Source organism: Citrus clementina, unplaced genomic scaffold, assembly GCF_000493195.1.
Source record: "Citrus clementina cultivar Clemenules unplaced genomic scaffold, Citrus_clementina_v1.0 scaffold_8, whole genome shotgun sequence".
Taxonomy (NCBI): Eukaryota; Viridiplantae; Streptophyta; class Magnoliopsida; order Sapindales; family Rutaceae; genus Citrus; species Citrus x clementina.
The window spans coordinates 3,060,633-3,082,128 of NW_006262022.1; the positions used below are offsets into that span (position 1 = coordinate 3,060,633).

A 21,496-nucleotide genomic window follows, 5' to 3' on the forward strand; every position below is an offset into this window, starting at 1 on the left:
CTCAATATGCACCAGTGGGTCACTTCGACTGGAGTATTTGAGGTCGGGGAAGCGGAAATCTCTTGGGATTACTGTACCCATGATCTCGGTTGATAACGAAGATTCTTCATCCAGCATTATCCTCAAGCTCGGGGGCTTTCTCTTGTCCTGTATCTCCTCTATCACCTACGCCAATTTGCGCACCTCCCCCTCCAATTCTACGGCACGGTCAGGATCACGTGCAGCTATCTGGTCTCGTTCCAGCTCGGCATTGTGAAACCGCTGTCTGAGCTCTCCTTCGTCAACACTGGCCCCTCGGCCATTGAGTTCCAGTACCCGTCCGGGGAGAAGTTAGTCCCTCCCTTTATCTACTCGTTCTCCTGGAACCCGACCAGTGCTTCTGTAGGGATGCACCATGTTAGGTTGGTCTGCCGGCGGAGGGATTTCCTCGACTCTACGCCTCCGGAAGCTGGGTTCTGCTCCAACATCATCTCTCCCCATGGGGGTTTCACAATCCCTTCTCCGCTTATCCCTCAGGTCATACAATGTGGTCGCGAGAGTCTCCATTTTTTTCTCCATCCGCTCCAATCGATCTTGCATCATCCTCTCCCGGGCTTCATTTGCAATTTCCCGAAGAGTGATTGTCTCCCCAGCTTCGTTATCCTCCCTCAAAGCGTCCTTCCTTGGCACATCCATGTCTAACCGTTCGTTGTTCCTCCGGTAACTACTAATTCGGTGGTAGCTTTTTATCCAGCTCTCCACAGACGGCGCCAAAATGTTGATGCTGAAATCTGCTCGCCCTTTGACCGACCAGATTCTTTCACTAACGTTTATGTTATCAAATGTTGCTCGAACCACTGGGGTTGGAATCACCCTCCTTTCTCTTACTAGACCTGCGTTCACCGAAAACGGATCAGAGACGCCAGTGGTTTTGCCGGCGTAAACCCTCCGATGCCTAAGTTAGCACAAGGTGTTTACGGGAAAACATTTCAATTTGGATTGAATAATGGTTTTTAATTTACTCGAAGTTTGTAAGAAAATGGTCTGGTTGCAATTTGGCAGCGTTTTCCCTCTCTCAATTTTTCTGTCTCTTTCTCCATCGATTTCTTCTTCTTTTATAGCCGCTGTCCCACGTTTCCATTTACCCTTCATCCCCCCTTTTTCAGGTAGTGGCAGCCCCTCATGGGACTTTAACTGCTACATTGTGGGCAAACATGGGATCTAGCGTCTCTCGCAACGGTTCTGGAAAAAGCGCAACTACCGTGATTCTGTGGGATCGTGTTCTCGCTTTTTGGGAGATTGATATCGGCTCGGTATTTGACTCTGGTCGGTATATTACCCTGGCCGGTATTCGTCTCTGGTTGACTCATGTTTATCCCCGTGTTTTGCTCATACCATTTGGCTGAAGTGATCTATACTGGGACGAAAATAATAGCATGACCGACCTGGTGCTTGTATTTACTTAACACAAAAGTTTAGTAATTTTCCATGACACCATAGGGAATTTTAATTTAATTAAACATAACAAAAGACTTTGACCAATTAAAAAGTGCATTTATGGAAAATTAAAAAGCACACTTATTATATTATTATGGTTAGTCAGAGAGCCAATGAACGCAGCATGGACTTTCGAAATGAACCAGTGACAAGAGTCTTCGGTCTTTGCGTCTCGTACTTGAAATTTTCATTTTCAGAAAACTGATGCAACACACAAATTCGAATCCCCTGTGAAGCTTCATTAACACCCAAATTAATTCTCACTTTTCATCACTTTCCCGATAAACTGAAACCCAAGGTAGAAGACTTTTTCCCTCTTTAACCATTTTTCTGACCTTTTTTTTTTTCTTTATGGGTATTATATCAAATCTAAGGGGCTCAAGAGCAGGCCACAACTACTCACAACAAGAAGAGTTACCAATTTCTGAGAATGGGTCATCTTCAAATTCTTCATTGCCCAGAAAGAAATGGTCAAATTTGATGCCTTTATTTGTGGCGCTTGTGGTTATTCTAGAGATCTCCTTTTTGGGTCGGCTTGACATGGTCAAGAACGCTGCCATGTTTGATTCGTTAGCTGATTTTCTCCACAAGCAACCTCCTCAAACTGAAATTGAGGCGATTGTTGATGGTGATTTGGTGGGTAGGAAAATTGAAGGACGGGTTTTGGATTCAGAGAGTTGTGAGGAGTGGTTGGAGAGAGTGGATGCTGTGAATTACTCAAGGGATTTTGAGAAAGATCCTATTTTGGTTACTGGGGCTGAGCAGGTTAGTTAAAGTTTCAAACTCTTGTCATATTTTAATTGGATTTCTGTTCTTTCATTGTGTTCTAGTTTAGGTGTGATAAAGTTTTGTTATTTATGTTGATTTTAACTGTTTTTGTCTAGACATGTTATTCATTTTTTTTTTTTTTGGGGGTAAAATTTAAGCTTCATGAGAGCTTAATTTTGTTGTTGATAATGTTACGGAATGAAGAGTATTGCTTTTGATACTTACATAGAAGTTGCAGCCGGAAAATTTATTTTGTAGACGGGAGGAGGCTCCGTTTTTTCTTTTAATAGGAGTCCCCGAACATAAACAAAGAGCTCTTATGCATGTGTAAACATGATATATAGGTACATAAATTCTATCTATTTTGAGCAAGAGGCTGTCTTATCTTGATAGAGAATGAATAGACCTAATTTGTACAGAGCTTGCAAATCATCTGATATCCGTTTTTGTAATCACAGTTGTTTAATTTTGACGGTAGTTTTAGAACAACTGAGAGTCTGATTAGTTTCCTACAGGTAACTTTTGTGTCTGTTTTCACTGAAATAGGAAATGAACATTTAGAGTGACAGAACATCTATAAAACTGTAATCATTCTGCATCGCTTGTTGAAATTACTGATTTTTACAGTAGTTTTAGAATTCAATTAATTTAATGTTATGTTTTTGTTTTATCTTGCTATATCTCTGAACTTCCTGTTGCATGCTATGTAGGAGTGGAGAGTTTGTGATGTTCGGTGCAAGTTTGGATATGATGATGATAGGAAACCTGATGCTTCATTTGGTATGCCTCAACAACCTGGAACAGATACTGTCCTCCGTTCGATGGAATCTTCCAAGTACTACGCTGAGAATAATATTGCTCAAGCACGACGGTGGGTAAGCACTGTCTAAAATGACTTCAGTTCAACCTTATGCTTTTAAAATGTCCCCAACTTCTGCCATTTTTCAAGGACAGAGATTGACTATGTACATTTTCTTCTCACTTAGACAATAAAAGGGTTGGCAATCTTAGCTCTGAATTAAGCATTTTTGCAAAATTTGGTCAATATCTATCAAGCTATTCGCAGCCAAGGAATTTCCTGGTATAAAATTTTGTTGAGTGTTTCATGAATATCTGGATACTAAATATTTCCGGCTGAAAGAGATACTCATTGATTGTGGTGCCTATTTATTTTAGAACAATTTATTTCCTTTAACCTAAGGTGGTTGAGCTAAAGATGCATTTTTCACTTGTAAGACTTGAGGTAGCCTTCTCCCATCTTTTCTAAATTGCATTTCTTGCCTTTTTAAAATTGATTACTTGAAGTAGCAGATTCTTCATGTGCCCAAACAATGTTGGTAAAACTGAAATGTTAACCTTATTTGTTTGCCAGGAGGGGATATACGATTGTAATGACAACTAGTCTCTCATCAGATGTTCCTGTTGGATATTTTTCCTGGGCCGAGTATGATATCATGGCACCAGTGCAGCCAAAGACTGAGAGTGCCCTTGCGGCTGCTTTCATTTCCAATTGTGGTGCTCGCAACTTCCGGTTGCAAGCTCTTGAAGCACTTGAAAAGGAAAATGTAAAGATAGATTCATATGGTGGTTGCCACCGGAATCGTGATGGAAATGGTGGGCACCAGTGCATTTACAATGGTTGTCGATGTTTATAATAATTATGTATGAGTTGATAATCTGATTGCATTGGCAATAACATGATCTCTTAGGAATTTTATATTTTACCGTACAGAGCTTCTTCTTGGTCCTCTTGCCATTTATTTGCTACAAACCCTGTAAATTGCTTGCTTTATTTTCTTCTGGATAAATATTGTTTAACAACCTTTTCTTATCAATGATATCTGCAGTGGAAAAAGTGGAAACTCTGAAGCGCTATAAATTTAGCTTGGCTTTTGAGAACTCTAACGAGGAGGATTATGTCACTGAAAAATTCTTCCAGTCTCTTGTTGCTGGTATAGATATTAAACCTCCGTTGTACTTGTTTTGTAACAAATGATGTATTACAGATTGATAAATTCCTGAAGTTTTTTTTCTGAGTTGGCCTGGCGAAACAAAATGGAGTATATGTTCATTTTCTAGCTTTTGAAAGCTATTCTCAAATGTTAATTGTATTGTGAATGATTTTTAAATTTTTTATGTTCAGAAAGTCAACGACATAAAAATTGATTATTCTAGAAAAATTCAGAAATCATTTCATGGTTTGGGTGATAAAATGGATGTCAAATATTTGTAGGATCGGTCCCTGTGGTTGTTGGTGCTCCAAATATTCAAGATTTTGCTCCTTCTCTGAAGTCAATTTTACATATTCGAGGAGTAGAAGATGTCAAGTCTGTTGCGAAGACCATGAAATACCTTGCAGAAAATCCTGAGGCATATAATCAGTCACTAAGGTGAGCTTCACTGCAGGAAACTTAACTGCGCTATGGTTGTGGAGGTTTATCTTAAGTCCCCCTTTTTTGCCCCCCTGCTCTTTAAAACAATTGGGTGGCTTTCATGGAGTTATTGCTTTTTTCTTTTATATCTTGTTGGTTTATGAGGGTCTTCTTAGTAATGAGATGTTGATTCAACAGTTGGAAGTATGAAGGGCCCTCTGATTCTTTCAAGGCACTTGTGGATATGGCTGCAGTACACTCATCATGTCGTCTTTGTATTTACCTGGCAACAAAGATTCAGGAGAGAGAAGAAACGAACCCTGCTTTCAGGAAACGCCCTTGCAAGTGCACCAGAGGTTCGGAAACTGTGCATCATTTGTATGTCAGGGAAAGAGGGAGGTTCAAAATGGTATCCATTTTCTTAAGGTAACCTCAGTTTTAATTGGGCCAGGGGTGTTCTTATTGTTGATTTATTCATTGTTTCAATGATATTTCCATTATCCCAAGTTAAATTTTGTAATACACTAGACCTTTTAAAATAGATAAGCAATAGAAATAAAATTGAACGTCCCTTCATACATTATTAACTAGTAGAGGAGAAATGGAGAATGCTTGGTCTTTTTATTACCACGGCGTCTTCTTCCCAATCTAGTCGCTGCATATATTTTAAGCATGAGATATCATCACATATACATGATTATTGCATGTAACTGTGTGCTCAAATCAAACATTTCCTTCTTTGATGGGCAGGTCTGGCAGTTTGACACTAAAGGCCTTGGAATCTGCAGTGCTGGCAAAGTTCAAGTCTCTAAAACACGTGCCAATTTGGAAGCAGGAGAGACCCAAAAGCATAAGAGGTGAAGATGAACTGAAAATTTACAGAATACATCCTGTGGGCTTGACGCAGAGACAGGCTTTATATGAATTCAAATTCAATGGGGATGATGACCTCAAGAGACACATTGAAAGCAGTCCCTGTGCAAAGTTTGAAGTCATATTTGTCTAGATTTAAGTTACACTCTTGAGCCCTAAGGTTTTTACAAGGCAATTTCACGAGGGTGTATTACTTACATCTCATGCATGCTTTGTTGCATGTATTCCCATGCGTGCACACGAGTACGGATCGACTAGATTATACGAAAGACCGAAAGAACATGAATTCTAAGGTACCATTGGCTTACTTGGAGTAAGCCAGTTGTGTATGTAGTAGCACAGATTATTCACATACATGAGGAATGCAGCCATACTTGTGTTTTATAATGCTACTAGTACAGCTGTATTTATTTTGCTTCTCGAATTAGTGCCCACACGGGCATAAAGGATGTTTAAATGAACGAACCATGTATTTTTAGTACATCATATTCAAGTTTCCTGATATTTTCCTGGGGAGCCGTGGCATGCCGTGCCTGCTCACCTAGGGTAGCAGCACCAGGTAAGTCCTCTGTCCTCCCCTAAAATCCACCATTCCAGAAGAGTTTAGTGACTGCATGTTATATTGTTGTTATTTTTAAAGAGGCGCACCCAGCTTCAATGATTTTTAATACCAAAATTAAAAAATATAATAAGGTATAGTCTGGGACTGGGAGCGGCTTCTCTGGTGTAGTAGTAGCTGATGTTGTTCTTGCAAAAAGCGAGCCTGTTGATAATTAAAATCAACATTAGCAACTGGCAAGATTATTATAACATCATGCTGATGACCCTCTCGGACAGTTTGCGTGGACATTGTCGGTGCACATGGAAATCGACATCCAAAACTCATTTTTCTAATAGAATGATACGAGCTGGCTAAGTTACAGATTCTGTAACATACAGATCCAACTTTATTTAAATGGTTAAAATACCCTTAGGGTTTGTTTGTCATGCTAGGTTAGGTGTGAGTTGATCAGATATAATATTATAACAGTGTAGTATCAAATTAAATTATAAATAATCATGTCTTATATTTGATATGCCGTTGGGTTAGTTAGTAAATAATGTATCTTATATACTAATAATATCATAATTATCTCCAATTAATTGCTGGACAAAAGATTTGGAATTTTTTTATCCCGTGAATAGCTTAGGATTATAATTTTAGTCTTAAAAATCGTAATCCTAACTTCTAAGGATGCGTTTGGGATTGAGGTGTTGTACATTTTAAATTACGGTTGCTGTGAAAAAAAAATTGTAATTGTGAAACAAATGTTAGTAATATGTAGTAAATATAAATTTTAAATAATAATTTTCACAAAATTATTAAAGATATAAAAGATTTTTCATGATACAAGTAAAAAGTCATATCAACATAGCTTCTAACCTACAACAGTTAGTGTTTATCAAATACTTTAGTGTTGTAGCTTTTAAGCTTGCTCAACCTCAATCCCAAACGCACCCTAAAAGTCCCTCTAAGATACACTTTTTTAACTATTTCAGATTAAATGGTGAGCACACCGTAATTAACTTATCTCAAATTACTTTTTGACGTGAAACATTGGATTAGAATTATTTCACACCAAAATAATCAAATCAAATCAATTGCAACCAAACGGGCTTTTATATTGTTATCGACTGAAAAATGAAGAATGGTGTTTTTTGATGTAAGATTTAAAAAAAATGAAAATGTGTTTGATAATTTATTTTCAAAACAGCATATAAAAATGAAAACAATAAAAAGCGCTTGGTTGTTTATCTAAAAATATAAAAAATGATAAAAATACATTTAGTTGTTTTTTGGAAAATATAGATTTTTTTATAGAATTATTTATAAAATAATTTTCTTCAATTTATTTATACATTTTATCTTTTATTCATATGGTTTTAATTAAAATAAAATCAAATTTCATACAACAACAATAATTTTCAGAAAACCCTCCCATAATATACTAAGTTTAAAAAATTAAAATAAAATAAAAAATAGTGGCCTTCATCTTTAAATTTGATATAATAGAAAATCATACAAAATTTTAATGAACAATAAACAAAATCATAAAATTAAAATAAAAAAAAAAAGTATACCTGGATCTTGGTTACACTTAAAGAGAAAAGGGCTTGTTGAATTTTCATAGTTGAAGAAGAAGAAGAAGATAGCTGCAGTGAATAGTTACAGTGAAGAGATAAGATGTAAAATAGTAAAAGTAAAATTGAATAAGGAATGGATAAAATGGATAATCGTAGAAGATGAAAAAGTAATTGAATAAAGAAATATTAATGAAATAAAATAATAATTAAATAAATAAAAGTGGTGGATCAGGCTCCAACTTTTTTTCTTGTCTTTTTGTTTTATTCTCTAATTTTGACTTTTTGTTAACAAAAGTTAAAAGAATGAAGATATTTTGATCTATAATAAATTTTTTAGTTACAAAATACTCTTATCAAATATATATATTTAAAAAAAAAAAAAAAAAAGAAGCATCCAACGGAATACCAAGCGCGCCCGTCACGGTCTCTTCTAATTTGAATGGAAAACGTGGCAAAAGGGCGTAACTCGTTGGAGGGTCCATGACGAAGCGGCGTGTGGCGTGCTGGCGGCGAGTTGAGCCAGTGCAGTGACTCTTGGCTGGTTCAGAAGATTAAAGCTCTAACCAGCTCAAATTCAAATGTCACTTTCATTGAACACGCGCATCGCACGCGTGAAACTTTAAGAATATGCCATTAGTATATCTCAATGGTCAAACTGTTTTTGTCCGCTTGGTGGGCTAATGCCATGCAACACTAATTAATTAATTATTCTTTTATTTTCTCTCTACGAATTAATATATCCGTACAGATATAAAATCTCCCCCTCAATTAATTATTACACAATATACTTACTAAAATACCATTTTTTTATTTTAAAAAATAAATTAACTAAAAGGCTGTCTTCTTTTTTTTTTGTTTGCCCCTTTTGGGTTTAGTTGCAACGATTCAATGAATTTGCTGCTGTGGGATAGTTACATTTGCATCCCTCATTTATATATATATTGTCAAATTAGTCATTTTAATAGAGATTGGTGACCTTTTTTTTTATACAATTTGACAAATTATGTGCTTTCTTGAACGAGATCTTCACTTGCAATAAATAAGGTGGGTAGATTAAACTATATCTAGAAAATTTCTACTACATTATATCTTAATGTGCGAATTATTTTCTTTTTTATTATAAGAAATTTTCAGTGAACAAGTTTGATTTTTCCTATTAGGCTTTATTATGACAAGAACTTGAGCCATAAGCTCTCCTTATTGTAATATTGGTCGTTCTGAAGTTTTAATGCAATTTGATAATTTTCAGTAGGAAAAAAAAAAAGAAGAAAAGAAACAATTTTTTTTTTTTAAAAAAGAAAAAAACAAGTTCATTTGATCTAGAGCTTGAACACCAGTTATTCCCACGGCGCATGTTGTCATCTGCCCACCAAATTTAGAAAGCAAAAGAGAAGTAAAACTAAAACAGACAGCAACAGTTGACAATGAGATAATTAATATAGTTGAATGACAAAATAAATAAGTAAATAAATAAATAAAACAATAGGCAACTGTCTGTCAGCTTCTCACAATCTAAAAACTTGGGAAAAAAAAAAAAAAAAGGTAGAAAAACACCAACAAACTTGACCCTTAGCCCCATCCAAGAGTTCCCCATGAACAAATCCTTACCTCTCCTCTGCATCTAAAGGTCCCTTTAGTGTCCCTTACAAAAATGGCCACACTCTCATTCGTAATTCTCATAACGTTACTACAACAACTACAAGTTTCATCAACAAGGCTTCTCATCTTTTTCATCTTGCAATTTCAATCATGTCATCATCATCATCGTCATTTTCAGTGCGTTTTGCTTCACCCCTTTTGCCATCTCCAGCAGCAGCCACCTCAGCTAGTCCAAAGACATGGAGGGTTCATGCCACCACCCCTACGGTGGCACCGGTGACGACGTCGTCGGCGCCTGAGGTGGATGCAGAGAGGCTGGAGCCTAGAGTGGAGGAAAGAGATGGCTACTTTGTGTTGAAAGAGAAATTCAGAAAAGGCATTAATCCTCAAGAAAAGGTCAAGATTGAGAAAGAGCCAATGAAGCTCTTTATGGAAAATGGTATTGAAGATTTAGCTAAGTTGTCAATGGAGGAGATTGATCAAGCCAAGAACACTAAAGATGATATTGATGTTAGGCTCAAATGGCTTGGTTTGTTTCACAGGAGAAAGCATCATTGTAAGTTTCCACTTATCTTTGTTTTTTTTTCCACTTATCTTTGTTTTGTTTGTTTCTTTTTTGATGTACATAGATGTAGTTATTATACTTGAAGTAGAAACATCATGGAATATTCTTCCAATTGGTGCGTAGATGGTATCTCAAAGTAATGAAGTTTTAAGGGATGAATATTTTTGCACCAAATATTTGAACAGGAAAGGAATCAAATGATTCTTTTTGCTTGGTTTCCCTTGATCTAATAGAATAATGGTTATTATTTTGAATGGTGGTGTTCAGATGGTAGATTTATGATGAGATTGAAGCTACCAAATGGGGTAACAACAAGTGAGCAAACACGGTATTTAGCTAGTGTGATAAAAAAGTATGGGAAGGATGGTTGTGCGGATGTGACAACGAGGCAAAACTGGCAGATTCGTGGTGTGGTTTTGCCTGATGTGCCGGAAATACTTAAGGGTCTTGCCCAAGTTGGCTTGACAAGTCTGCAGAGTGGTATGGACAATGTGAGAAATCCTGTTGGCAACCCTCTTGCAGGAATTGATCCGGAGGAAATTGTTGATACAAGGCCTTATACCAACTTGTTATCCCACTTCATCACTGCAAATGCACAGGGCAATCCTACCGTCACTAACTTGTAAGTTTTCTTTCCATTACTCCCAAAGAGCACATTTCACTTCTGAAGTGTTAGAATAGAAGCTTTTTGATATTTGTTTCAATATTTTGTATACATTTCGTATTTGTATGCAATCGTGGAAATTTGGACTCTGTTTGGTGATGTTCTGTCATTGCCTTGTTATTGAGGGATAAATGGACTTACACTTAGTTATACTTTTATCTTGAGTGAAACAAGTTATTGGAGAAATTCTTAAATAGAACAATACAAATGCTTGGCATGAAACCGGGATTTAGTCTAACAAGATTTATTTGGTTATGATTTAAAGTTTAAGGGTCACAAGTTGTCTGGCTTTCTTTATATGAGCTCTGCTTCATATGAACTCTTCAATATAAGCAAATGATGAATAAAACGCATCGGTAACAGAAAGTTATCAAGTCTATGCGTGTTTTGTCGTGGATACAGAATTAACTTTTCATGTAAACGTACCGTTTAGCCGGTATCCCTCTTTCCCATTTCGTTTTTCATTTGAGCAGGCCAAGGAAGTGGAATGTGTGTGTAGTAGGATCACATGATCTTTATGAGCATCCTCACATCAATGATCTTGCTTACATGCCTGCTACAAAGGATGGAAGGTTTGGATTCAACTTGTTGGTGGGCGGGTTCTTTAGTCCCAAGAGGTGTGCAGAGGCAATCCCTCTTGACGCCTGGGTCGCAGCTGATGACGTTATCCCAGTTTGCAAAGCAGTACTAGAGGCATACAGAGATCTTGGCTCCAGAGGAAACAGGCAAAAAACAAGAATGATGTGGTTAATTGATGAACTCGTGAGTTATTTACAGTCTCACTTCTTAATCATGCTTATTAAGCCTTATTCATGTTAATAACATGCGAATTTTTTAACTTACATATGCAGGGCATTGAAGGATTCAGGGCGGAGGTAGTGAGGAGAATGCCTGGACAGGAGCTTGATAGAGCATCCTCGGAAGACTTGGTTCAGAGGCAATGGGACAGGAGAGACTATCTTGGTGTGCATCCACAAAAACAGGAAGGATTTAACTATGTAGGTCTTCATATTCCCGTTGGTCGAGTCCAAGCAGGTGATATGGACGAGCTAGCTCGTCTGGCTGACGCGTATGGCTCAGGAGAACTCCGCCTCACAGTTGAGCAAAACATCATAATCCCCAACGTTGACAACTCAAAACTCGAAGCCTTACTCAAAGAGCCTTTGTTAGAAAAGTTTTCACCACAGCCATCCATTCTAATGAAAGGTCTAGTTGCATGCACAGGCAATCAGTTTTGTGGACAAGCAATCATCGAGACTAAGGCTAGGGCCTTAAAGGTGACCGAGGAGGTGGAGAGGCTGGTGGATGTGACAAAGCCGGTGAGGATGCACTGGACGGGGTGTCCCAACAGCTGTGCACAGGTTCAAGTCGCGGATATTGGATTCATGGGGTGCATGACAAGAGATGAAGATGGGAAAACTTGTGAAGGAGCTGACGTTTTCCTGGGAGGGAGAATTGGCAGTGACTCACATTTGGGAGATATTTATAAGAAAGGTGTCCCTTGTAAGGATTTGGTGCCTCTAGTTGCCGACATTTTGGTCGAACATTTTGGAGCTGTAGTAAGGGAGAGGGAAGAGGCAGAAGACTGAGTTGAGTTGAGTCATTCAATAAAAGCTTAAGTAGTAGTTCATTGTTGTTTAGTTTACAAATTCAGGTCCAATTTGAGCAATTTGGTTTCATTTATAGGTTTGCTATGAGTAGAGAATCTTGGTTTGCAAATGTAATATGAATACAAGTTACAATTTAAATTTTAGTGAAACCAATAATTAAATTTTAGAAATAGTTGTATTACGTTGGCTGATTCAGAAATTTTGTTTTGGTAGGAAAAATAATCTATCTTTATATATATTGGTAACAATTAATGTAAGTGCTTCGTGTTCACCTTTGGAACACTCTTTCACCATAGAAATTATAAAATACATTAAAGGTAATATAATCAATGAATGCATGTATTGTGTATAATTAAATTTAACATAACCACCACTTGCATAAGAGTTTTTCAAAGTAAATGCACACATATTATAATATTATTTGCTTATTATATGGTTGATATAGTATATCTAATGTATTCTAAAATTTCTCCTCTCACCGACCAATTAGTTTCTAACACAATTATAACTATACTACCACATCCATGTCTAATCGTGTAAAACAATTTTGATCATCTCTATTTATGACAAAATAAAAAAAACATTCATTTATTAAACATGTTTAATCAAATTTGATATGTTATGTCGCGTGTGTGTATATGTATGTGTGTGTGTATGAAACTCAGGGATAAGTTAAAAAATTAAAAAAATAAATAAATTTTGATATAGTGTATTTTATTATGTAGTGTATTAAAATTTGTATCTGTTTGTTTTTTAACTTATTCTTGATTTTATTATGGCCATGGATCCCTTATTGGAAACCTACTTTATGCATACATACATGCATACATACGTGTGTGTGTGTGTGTGTGTGTGTGTGTAGTCTTTTTCTCACATGGGTGCCCTTATTTTTTTTGTGCGGTCACATTGTTAAATTATATAGTTTAATATAGTTAGTACAGACACGTTATTAAACCATATGATTTAATAACACGTCTGCATTAGAAAAAATGAAAGCATATACAGTACTTCTTCAATGAGGACATCTTCACTTTATTAAAATGACAATGCAAATTAAAATATAAAAAAAATTGTAGATTTGAATACATTGAAAACTGTATTTTTTTGTTTATTAGTGTATTAAAATATATTTTTTTTATCCATCAATGGCATCCTCACTTTGCCAAAATGAGGATGTACTCTTTATAGAAATATTATTGTTGTTGTTGTTTTTGTGTGTGTATGCATACATATATAAATATATGTACACACATATTATAAGACCAAAAATTTTTGTTATGTCCGACACGGCAAAAAATGATGCTATTTTGCCACCTCAACAGAGGAAGGGACGTTTTTTATCTCATAGGCCAATTTCTTCATCTGGGTGTTCAATTTGGATCATGAAAATTAATCTGGGCCAAAAATGGATGGGCCTCGGATTGTCTTCAGTATGGGTTATTGTGGTCAACATCTCTAACTGACAAAATCACTGTAATGCTTCAGTTTTGATTTATACATCTATAACATTTTGAGGTTTTGATTGGAATTGAAGTTGATATTAGTTGTTCGTATCTTGAAAGTAAAGTTAATTTAATTTTATATTTGTATGGTGAAAAATTTATTATACTTTTAATACTTTTGTTAAAATTATTATTTAAATTTTATATTTACTACATATTATTAATTTTTGTTTTATAATTACAATATTTTTAACAGCAACTGAACCTTAAAACTTGCAACATCTTAATACCAAACAGATCCTGAGTAAGGATGGCAAAGCTCAAGCCCGACCCAATCATAGAAATAAAAAAGTTCGACCCAAAAAAATATGATTATTTAAATTTTAGGGCTGACACAATTCAAGTCAGGATTGGGTTAGGCTTTTATCCAAGCCTGAATTCTATAATTTTAAGATTTTTTCAATGTTTAAGTAATTTAATTTTAAAAAAATGGACATAGCCTCTCTTATATATTAAAATTTAACATAAATATAAAAATTATTTAAGGTCTCAACCATGTAATTATATACATAATAAAATAAATATAATTCAAAATCATGTCGTATAAAGTTGTATAAATAAAATCACATATATATATATATATATATTTTTAATTTCAGGCTAGGGTCGGATTGGGTCAGTTAGGGCCCGAACCCCAACCCAAATTTTAATCGAGCTCTCCTATTTAAGTTTAACCCCGAACCGAAATTCTTAAATTCAAGTTAAAACCTGAAAAATTCGACTCAAGTAAATCGAACCAAAATTTAATTCGGGTCTTTTTGCCATGCGTAGGCCTGAGAATATATTTATTGTATGATTGAAACTTAAATCCACGGATACTCGTATAGGCAAAATCTCTAGTGTCCGTTGAGATTTTAAACAATTATATGACCCTACAGCAAACAAACAGACGCTGAAGCTACAAAAAATTTCAACCCAAATTTCAAAGACCTGCATGAATAGTTAATATCAAGCGCAACCATATATAATTGAGATCGAGACTTGACATAAAATTATGTCCAAACTTTCCACGTAATTCGTTTTGCACTTGGGCCATGAAATTTGACCCTCCACAAAAATAGAAAGCAACACATAACTTTGAACTAGATGATCACATTAATCAATTTACAGTTGAACATTTTTGGATTTAAAATTTTGTATAATGGCAATCAAACGGTTGACCGATTTCATATAGCCATATATGACGCAATAATTGTCCCCCCCCCCCCCCCCCAAACGCTCTTATTTACCATACAACCCGTTAAATTAATATTCAGTAAACTGGTAACATTCATTAAATAATAATTTTTGTGGGTCTCGACTTGATACCAACATGATAAATTAATAATTAGATAAACTTATTAGATAATAACTTTTCAAAAAAAAATCTTATTTTCTATAGGACCCAAATAATACATAAATTAATAGCAACTAATTTAAAACTAAATACATATGATATATGTGTGATTTTCTTTGTAGTACTAGCATAATACTTTACGCATTTCATTAGTTGTTGTTGCTCTTTTTACACCTTTCATATGAGAAGCCATTTTTTGTTTTATACGTGGTATGATAGGAGAAATAAGAGAGATAACTAACTTAATATTTTGCCTTCAAAAAGTATTCTCTAATGAGTTACCGTGTAATTGCAGTCCAGCAATACAATCTATCCAAAGGTGACTTATTCACTCAATCAAGATCAAATTAAAATCATATCATAGCTTGATAGATTCACTATATTATCCAATGAGTGATGATACGGCCACAAACTCTTGTACAAACTTATCTTGTATAAATTGATGTGACATTAATTCATTGGTTGAATGAAAATATAAAATAATATAAATAAATCATGTGGGTCAAGAGATATTTAATTCAACCAATAAATTAACGCCACATTAGTTTGTACAAAATAAGTTTATACAACCGTTTATGCCTATATCATTACTCATTATCCAATTATACTGCCTCTTTACTTCATAAAAGTTTCTATTATAAACGTGATATTATCTTTATTAATATTCGCTAAATTAATAGATTTTTGACAGTCCCAAGGCTATTAATTCATCAAGTTGCTATTGTAACACAAACTTACGAGAAAGTTTTGGCTGTTTTTTGTAGTATATACATTTATTTGTTGAATTCATTTCACGTGTTAAATGCTATTTTGCCCTTGAAAAGTGAAATAAGAAATTGTTGTCATCTACTTGAGATGGTAAAATCTATTGTGATAAAAAATAAGAATTCTGAGGTTCAAATGCCGCTAATATGGATAAAAAGGGATTCAATTGCCATTCGACTAACTTAAAAGTGGCAGGAAAAAAAAGTATTGATAGGACTTTGTGGATAATGTTTTTCAAAGTATATGGATTAATTGGATAATTGACTCAAACTTTAAGGACTAAATGAGTGTTTATTTTTCTTTCTCTTTTTTTAATTAATACTACTCTAATTTTTTTAGTTGGATATTTTTTGTAAATGAAAAATAATCATTGGCCACAGGAAAAAGAAAAAGAAACAGATAAATTGAAGCAAAAAGTCTTTGTAGGTAATCTCTTTATCAAGCTCTCTCTCAAATTCAGACCACATAATGTTAAAGGTGACACAAAATGGAGTATGAGATAAATATGATGTACTCTTCATGAATGCATCACAATTTTTGAATTTTTATTATATATATATATGTGATGTATGTGTGTGTATGTATCTCATCACCTTTATTGAGCAAAAAAGTTATATGAAAAATTTATATATCGAAGCCTTCATTTTAAGAAAATTGAGGTGCTACGGCAAACAAGTAAACAAAAATGAGCAAAATACATATATTTTTCGTGACCTAATTGATTAAATCGATTGTTTGCATGATAAAATTTTGAGTTTACGAATGGAAACAGTTTTAAACATTTTTTTTTTTTTTTTGTGAAAAAAGAACAAAAAGCAAAATTCGAAATCGCTTATTGTTACGTGTGCAAAATGGCCTGCCAATATCTAGAACTAAATCCCAATAGATGCGGTGGATGGAGTGTGGAGTCCACGTACTAAATTGCAACCAAATGAAATTTGTGCGCTTCTTTTGCAGAGGATCCCATGATCTTCAGCCAACAATAAAGTGGATTTTTTCAGCCGAAATAACAACAAGTGGTTCAATGCTATTGGCGCAAATTCACCTCGGGTCAATTTTCATATATTCAATTTGTCAGGAGAAAGATTTCGAATTATTGTCCAAAGGAATGAAAAAAAAAAGATAATAATTTTTTATTTGATATCATTCTGTTTTCTTCGGCGAGAATTTTAGAAGAGCAAATTTATAGTTGTCAGCAACTCTATAAATAAAGAGTTAGTTCGAATTTCGAAGTTAGCATCCGAATATTTATTGTATACTATGTTATAGGCAAATTAAATTTACGGGGTATAAGAGATGAAAGTAATTTTGAATCGTTTCAGGATGAAGTTGATTCAATTCTTTTGATGAATAAAATGTAGTATTAAATTTTCTTTAACCCTTTTTAAATATAGTATCTAAATTCTGAAAGTTTTTAGATCTAAATATTTCATTAGATTTAGACATACAATTATTATAACAAGTATGAGTAAGAAGACCCTAGTAAGTTTAAGGTGTAAGTATCTAAATTAACTATTACAAGTGAGAAATTTGCGGCTCACATACCAATTTCCGCAAAACAATTAAGTGGAGATGTAATATCAAAATGATTTGTTAAGACAAAGTGAAGGAAAGTGCTTCTAGTTGACTGTCTATACTTAAATACTGTCCGAGAACTCGAGAAGCACTTGGTCCCATGTAAGTGGAAGTTTTCATAAACATCACGTGAGTTGCACGCGGTTAAAATGACCATTTTTTTTTTTTCACTTTCAATGGAGTTTTTTTTTGAGAAGACTTTCAGTGGAGTTGGATAGAGAGAGAGAGAGAGAGAGAGAGAGAGATCAAAATTACTGATTAATTAGTAGTATTCATCCGCCGTATGCTCCAAAAGTGGAATCAAATGACATGTAAGTGAGAGAAAAAGTGTCAGCTTCAGTGGGGCTTGTTTGGCAGAATTTAGGTGGATATGGTTTATCATTTCTGGGTATATATCTGGAAGCACTTTTGGCTTCTGGGATAATTCCAGAAGCTGTTCATTGCACTTTGATTTCCTCCGCCTGCTGCTGCATGAAAATCTAACAGAACAAGCAGCAGCATTCCATTCAATAACACGGCTTAATTCATTGACCTTTGCAAAAGATAATGATAGTATATTTATTTGATGCAAATGCAATGAACATAACCCTAAATAATCTGCTTCTTGCTTTATAATTTAGGCGCTTCCCAATCATTTCCTGGAGTTGTTCATGGGATTTTCTGTGATTCGTATGTAATTATAAAGGTCATTCGTGGGATTTGTTCCCATACGCGTGGTAGAAAATTACACAATTTTTTATTTTTTATTTTTTACAAATTATAACATAAAACTTGTTAATGATTTATAATCAATCTGTTTGTACAAACTGATGTGTATAAATTAAAATAATCCTACCATATTCTTTTCTATAAAAGTCTTTTAGAACTCGCTTTATATTATTTTCATTAATTTTTATTACTTTATCCAATTAATATGGAAGAGCCACCTCAATTTGTATAAACAAAATTTCTTTAAGCTATGTCGATGTATCACTACTCAAGTTTCTACTTTTGTAAATGTATTCATACTAATATTATGATTGTATATTAACGGCGGAACTAGAATCTATAATATGGGGGGCCACTTAAAGATCCGTTTGGGGCAGCTGCGCTGCCACCGCGCAGCTACCCTCCAGGCTAATTCTAGGGGAATATTCCCCTAAAATTGGCCTGGGGAGCAGCTGCGCTGTGGCAGCGTAGCTACCCCAAACAGGTCCTAAGTCACTGATGGATTATTAATATCCTATTTTGTCATGCTGTTAAATTAATAACAAACAAAAGACACATTGTTGAAGCGTAAGTGCTTACTTCAAGAGAAGTAACTGATCTTTTTTTTTTCTTGATCACGAGGTATCCTAGGGCGGGCCCTAACTGTGAGAGGCACCTTTAAGCCCGTACCACAATCCAAACTAGAAGCCTTCGCTCGAACCGAGATGCACAGATTCTCCCAACAAAGACGACTTCCCTGCTACTCGAACTGGGGAGTAAACCCAGTCAAGACACTTAAAGGGACTCCATTATTAGTGGAGCCAACACTTTGTTGGTAAGTAACTGATCTTTTCAAGAGAAGAGGATTTACAACATTGAAATTAAAGGGGTTCAAGAGCAGCATATCAATCTTAAGGATCATGATCCTCTCATTATTTGATATTCTTCTAAGTAAATTTTATTCTTTTAATTGATGGTTAATAAATTAAAAAAAATAAATGTTGTTAAATCTTAATCATATGCTAATACTAAAAGATAGGTGATATAAGATTTTTAAAAGATGAGTAGAGCTCAAATCAGGGGAGATTCTTAATCCTTAATCTAAACGAGTGTTGCAATAGTGGATTGTTCAAGAACTAAGCGAGGCTCATAAATGAACAAATTTTCTAAGTCATGCAAAGATTATTCAAGTAATTTCTTTATTACTTTATGCTTTGTGTTCACTTGTGCTTATATTGTGTATCGTTAAAAATTTACTTACATTAAAATTCTTTTAAACAACCACTAATCACAAATTCTGCTTAAGAGAAGCTGATAGAAGAAAATAAAAATCCTGGTGTAATTGATAACAAGTAATGATTCGGAAGAAAAACACTTTTCAAAGTAAAATATACTGTCTTCTGAATTGAAAAAACAAATGATATAGGCAAACACACACAAACACACAAACAAAGTAACAAACCAAAGAAATATAATATAAGTTACATCCTTATTAATAACCACCAATATTAATCATAAACTTATATTTTGCTCTAAAGAAGCTCTGATTAAAAGATATTCATAGAGATAATAACATGTAGTAGACCGAAGCAAAGTATTAGGAATAAAAATATATTGGTATTTTGAATTGAAATAATTAACATATGATCTTGACGATAATCATAAAAAAAAAAAAAAGAAATTAACATTTTCATTTATAACACATACTAACTTGGAGCAAAATTTGTAACATATGAACATGTGAATCTATCTTTTAAATTGAAATAACATATTATCGTAATTCAACGGAAAATAATAATAACATATCATCTCGAATATCACAAAAGGAATACAGAGAATCACTCTATCTTTCTGAGTCTTAAGAATGAATCATACCATATGTATCTTTTCAAGCTCTATGAAACTGTGTTGGATTCCACCAAATTGCCATATCATCATCAACTTTGGAAATCTCGCAACCCCTTTTAATTTCAGAAGTTTTTGGAATCCGAGTTTAAGATCAAGTTAAAAAGTTTAAAAAAAAAATCTAGAATGTATCTATCAGCATGCTCATGACTGTGAGCCCAATAAGATTTTATCAGATCTCCAATCTTTAACATTTACTCCTTAGTTGTTCTCTCCATGATCACCAATTCACCATCATTGAAAATATTTGCTCCCAACTCCATGTATCAAGATATCGAATCATTAAGCATACGTGAGACATGAATTATCCTAAAATTAAATAAAGTTGCAACTTTTCTACTTTTTAAGAAAAAAAATAATAAAATATTTAATTAGGCATGCAAGCGCACGCACACACACATACATACATACCATTTTATATCGTTTTAGAAGTGAAAAATTATTACGCATATAATACTCTAACCGATTCTCGATAATTCTATTGCATTTATTGTATTTTAAAAATTAATTTATTATAATATATCAATATTTACAATTAAAAATCTATAAAAAAAACTTGCCTAGATAAGTCTTATTATAGCACAGCCGAATGTTTGAACTCAAAACAGGCTGAATTTGCCTCTCATTACTTGAAAGAAAATTTTTCTTTCAAAACAAATTTAGACTGGAACCTAACCCACACAAACCTAACCCTTATTATTGGCGTCTGAACTGATTAACTTATTGCGATAACTACCGATTATCAGACTTCAATTATTGTCGAAATGGTAGATTATAATTTCTATTACAACACGTGGCAAAATCATACACGCAAACTCGTCCAACTAGTCACACATTAGTACAACACAATGTCAGTTAAATGTCTAATTAATGTCAAACAATTGATAATTCCAAATCCCACAGGTCTCGCTTCAGGAAACTTAAAGCAAAGATTTTTACAGATAACGAGACAGAGAATCTATAATGAGAGGGAAGTGGATTGATTACCACAAATGTTACCATCAAATTTTTCCACTTGTACCGGCTTAGGTTTAAACCCGAAAAAATAAAAATGCTTAGTCATAAAGCTAGTGGATAAAGTACTTAGAGCGAAAGCGATATTTTATCTCAAAATGGAATAAATGAATTAGAAACCCTTATTTTTTTTTTTTTATAAAAAAAAGAAACATAAACCGCTCATATTTATCTTAGTTAGAATCTCAGTTGGGTGTTCTATTACAACAATCAAAGAACAATATAAGCAGGAATTTTTATGATTCTTGGATTACAAGAAGCAGAAGCAGGCAGCTTTCTCAAACTAGAGGCGTGAAAGACCTTTGCTTCTTTGAAAGGGACCCTATTTGACACTCACATTCACAAAGTAGTATTTTCAATCATAAAATGCGCACGTTCATGTAGAAAAAGCTAATGCACATGCTGATGAAGCATATCTATTTGGGTTCTCCAGTCCTAAACATTCACATAGTTTAAAATATAAATTTGAGTTTGATTCAAAAGAGAAAAAAAAAAGTTTATAGATTTGAGACTAAACTATACGAATTAGTTTGGGTAAAAGCTCATTTAATCTTTATATTTTAATATTAGTATCCATTTAGTCACTATATTTTTAAAAATATCTCGAAACATTCCTGCCGTTAAAGTATTGATACCCTTACCATTACTTTTTATTTCTTTT

At 34.2% G+C, this 21,496-nt stretch overlaps 2 protein-coding genes across 2 annotated transcripts; both read left to right on the top strand.

The window, feature by feature from the left end:
- The first annotated feature begins 1,578 nt into the window (after positions 1–1,578).
- LOC18034233 (glycoprotein 3-alpha-L-fucosyltransferase A) lies at positions 1,579–5,972 on the top strand. Its single transcript, XM_006422955.2, has 7 exons — positions 1,579–2,241; positions 2,955–3,115; positions 3,617–3,858; positions 4,092–4,196; positions 4,478–4,634; positions 4,815–5,042; positions 5,367–5,972. The coding sequence occupies exons 1-7, from the start codon at positions 1,828–1,830 to the stop codon at positions 5,620–5,622; spliced, it is 1,563 nt and encodes a 520-aa protein (XP_006423018.1). The 5' UTR covers positions 1,579–1,827; the 3' UTR covers positions 5,623–5,972.
- A 3,124-nt stretch (positions 5,973–9,096) lies between these two features.
- Positions 9,097–12,297, top strand: LOC18033849 (ferredoxin--nitrite reductase, chloroplastic). The gene is made up of 4 exons (XM_006422956.2): positions 9,097–9,768; positions 10,045–10,399; positions 10,915–11,203; positions 11,293–12,297. The coding sequence occupies exons 1-4, from the start codon at positions 9,363–9,365 to the stop codon at positions 12,028–12,030; spliced, it is 1,788 nt and encodes a 595-aa protein (XP_006423019.1). The 5' UTR covers positions 9,097–9,362; the 3' UTR covers positions 12,031–12,297.
- The last annotated feature ends 9,199 nt before the right edge of the window (positions 12,298–21,496 follow it).

Excerpts from the sequence above, each read along its gene's own strand:
- LOC18033849 (XM_006422956.2), top strand. The coding sequence starts at position 9,363 with ATGTCATCATCATCATCGTCATTTTCAGTGCGTTTTGCTTCACCCCTT. Across the intron at positions 10,400-10,914 it reads AATCCTACCGTCACTAACTT|GCCAAGGAAGTGGAATGTGT; the intron begins GTAAGTTTTCTT and ends TCATTTGAGCAG. Across the intron at positions 11,204-11,292 it reads TGTGGTTAATTGATGAACTC|GGCATTGAAGGATTCAGGGC; the intron begins GTGAGTTATTTA and ends TTACATATGCAG.
- LOC18034233 (XM_006422955.2), top strand. The coding sequence starts at position 1,828 with ATGGGTATTATATCAAATCTAAGGGGCTCAAGAGCAGGCCACAACTAC. Across the intron at positions 3,859-4,091 it reads CCGGAATCGTGATGGAAATG|TGGAAAAAGTGGAAACTCTG; the intron begins GTGGGCACCAGT and ends TGATATCTGCAG. Across the intron at positions 4,197-4,477 it reads CTTCCAGTCTCTTGTTGCTG|GATCGGTCCCTGTGGTTGTT; the intron begins GTATAGATATTA and ends AAATATTTGTAG.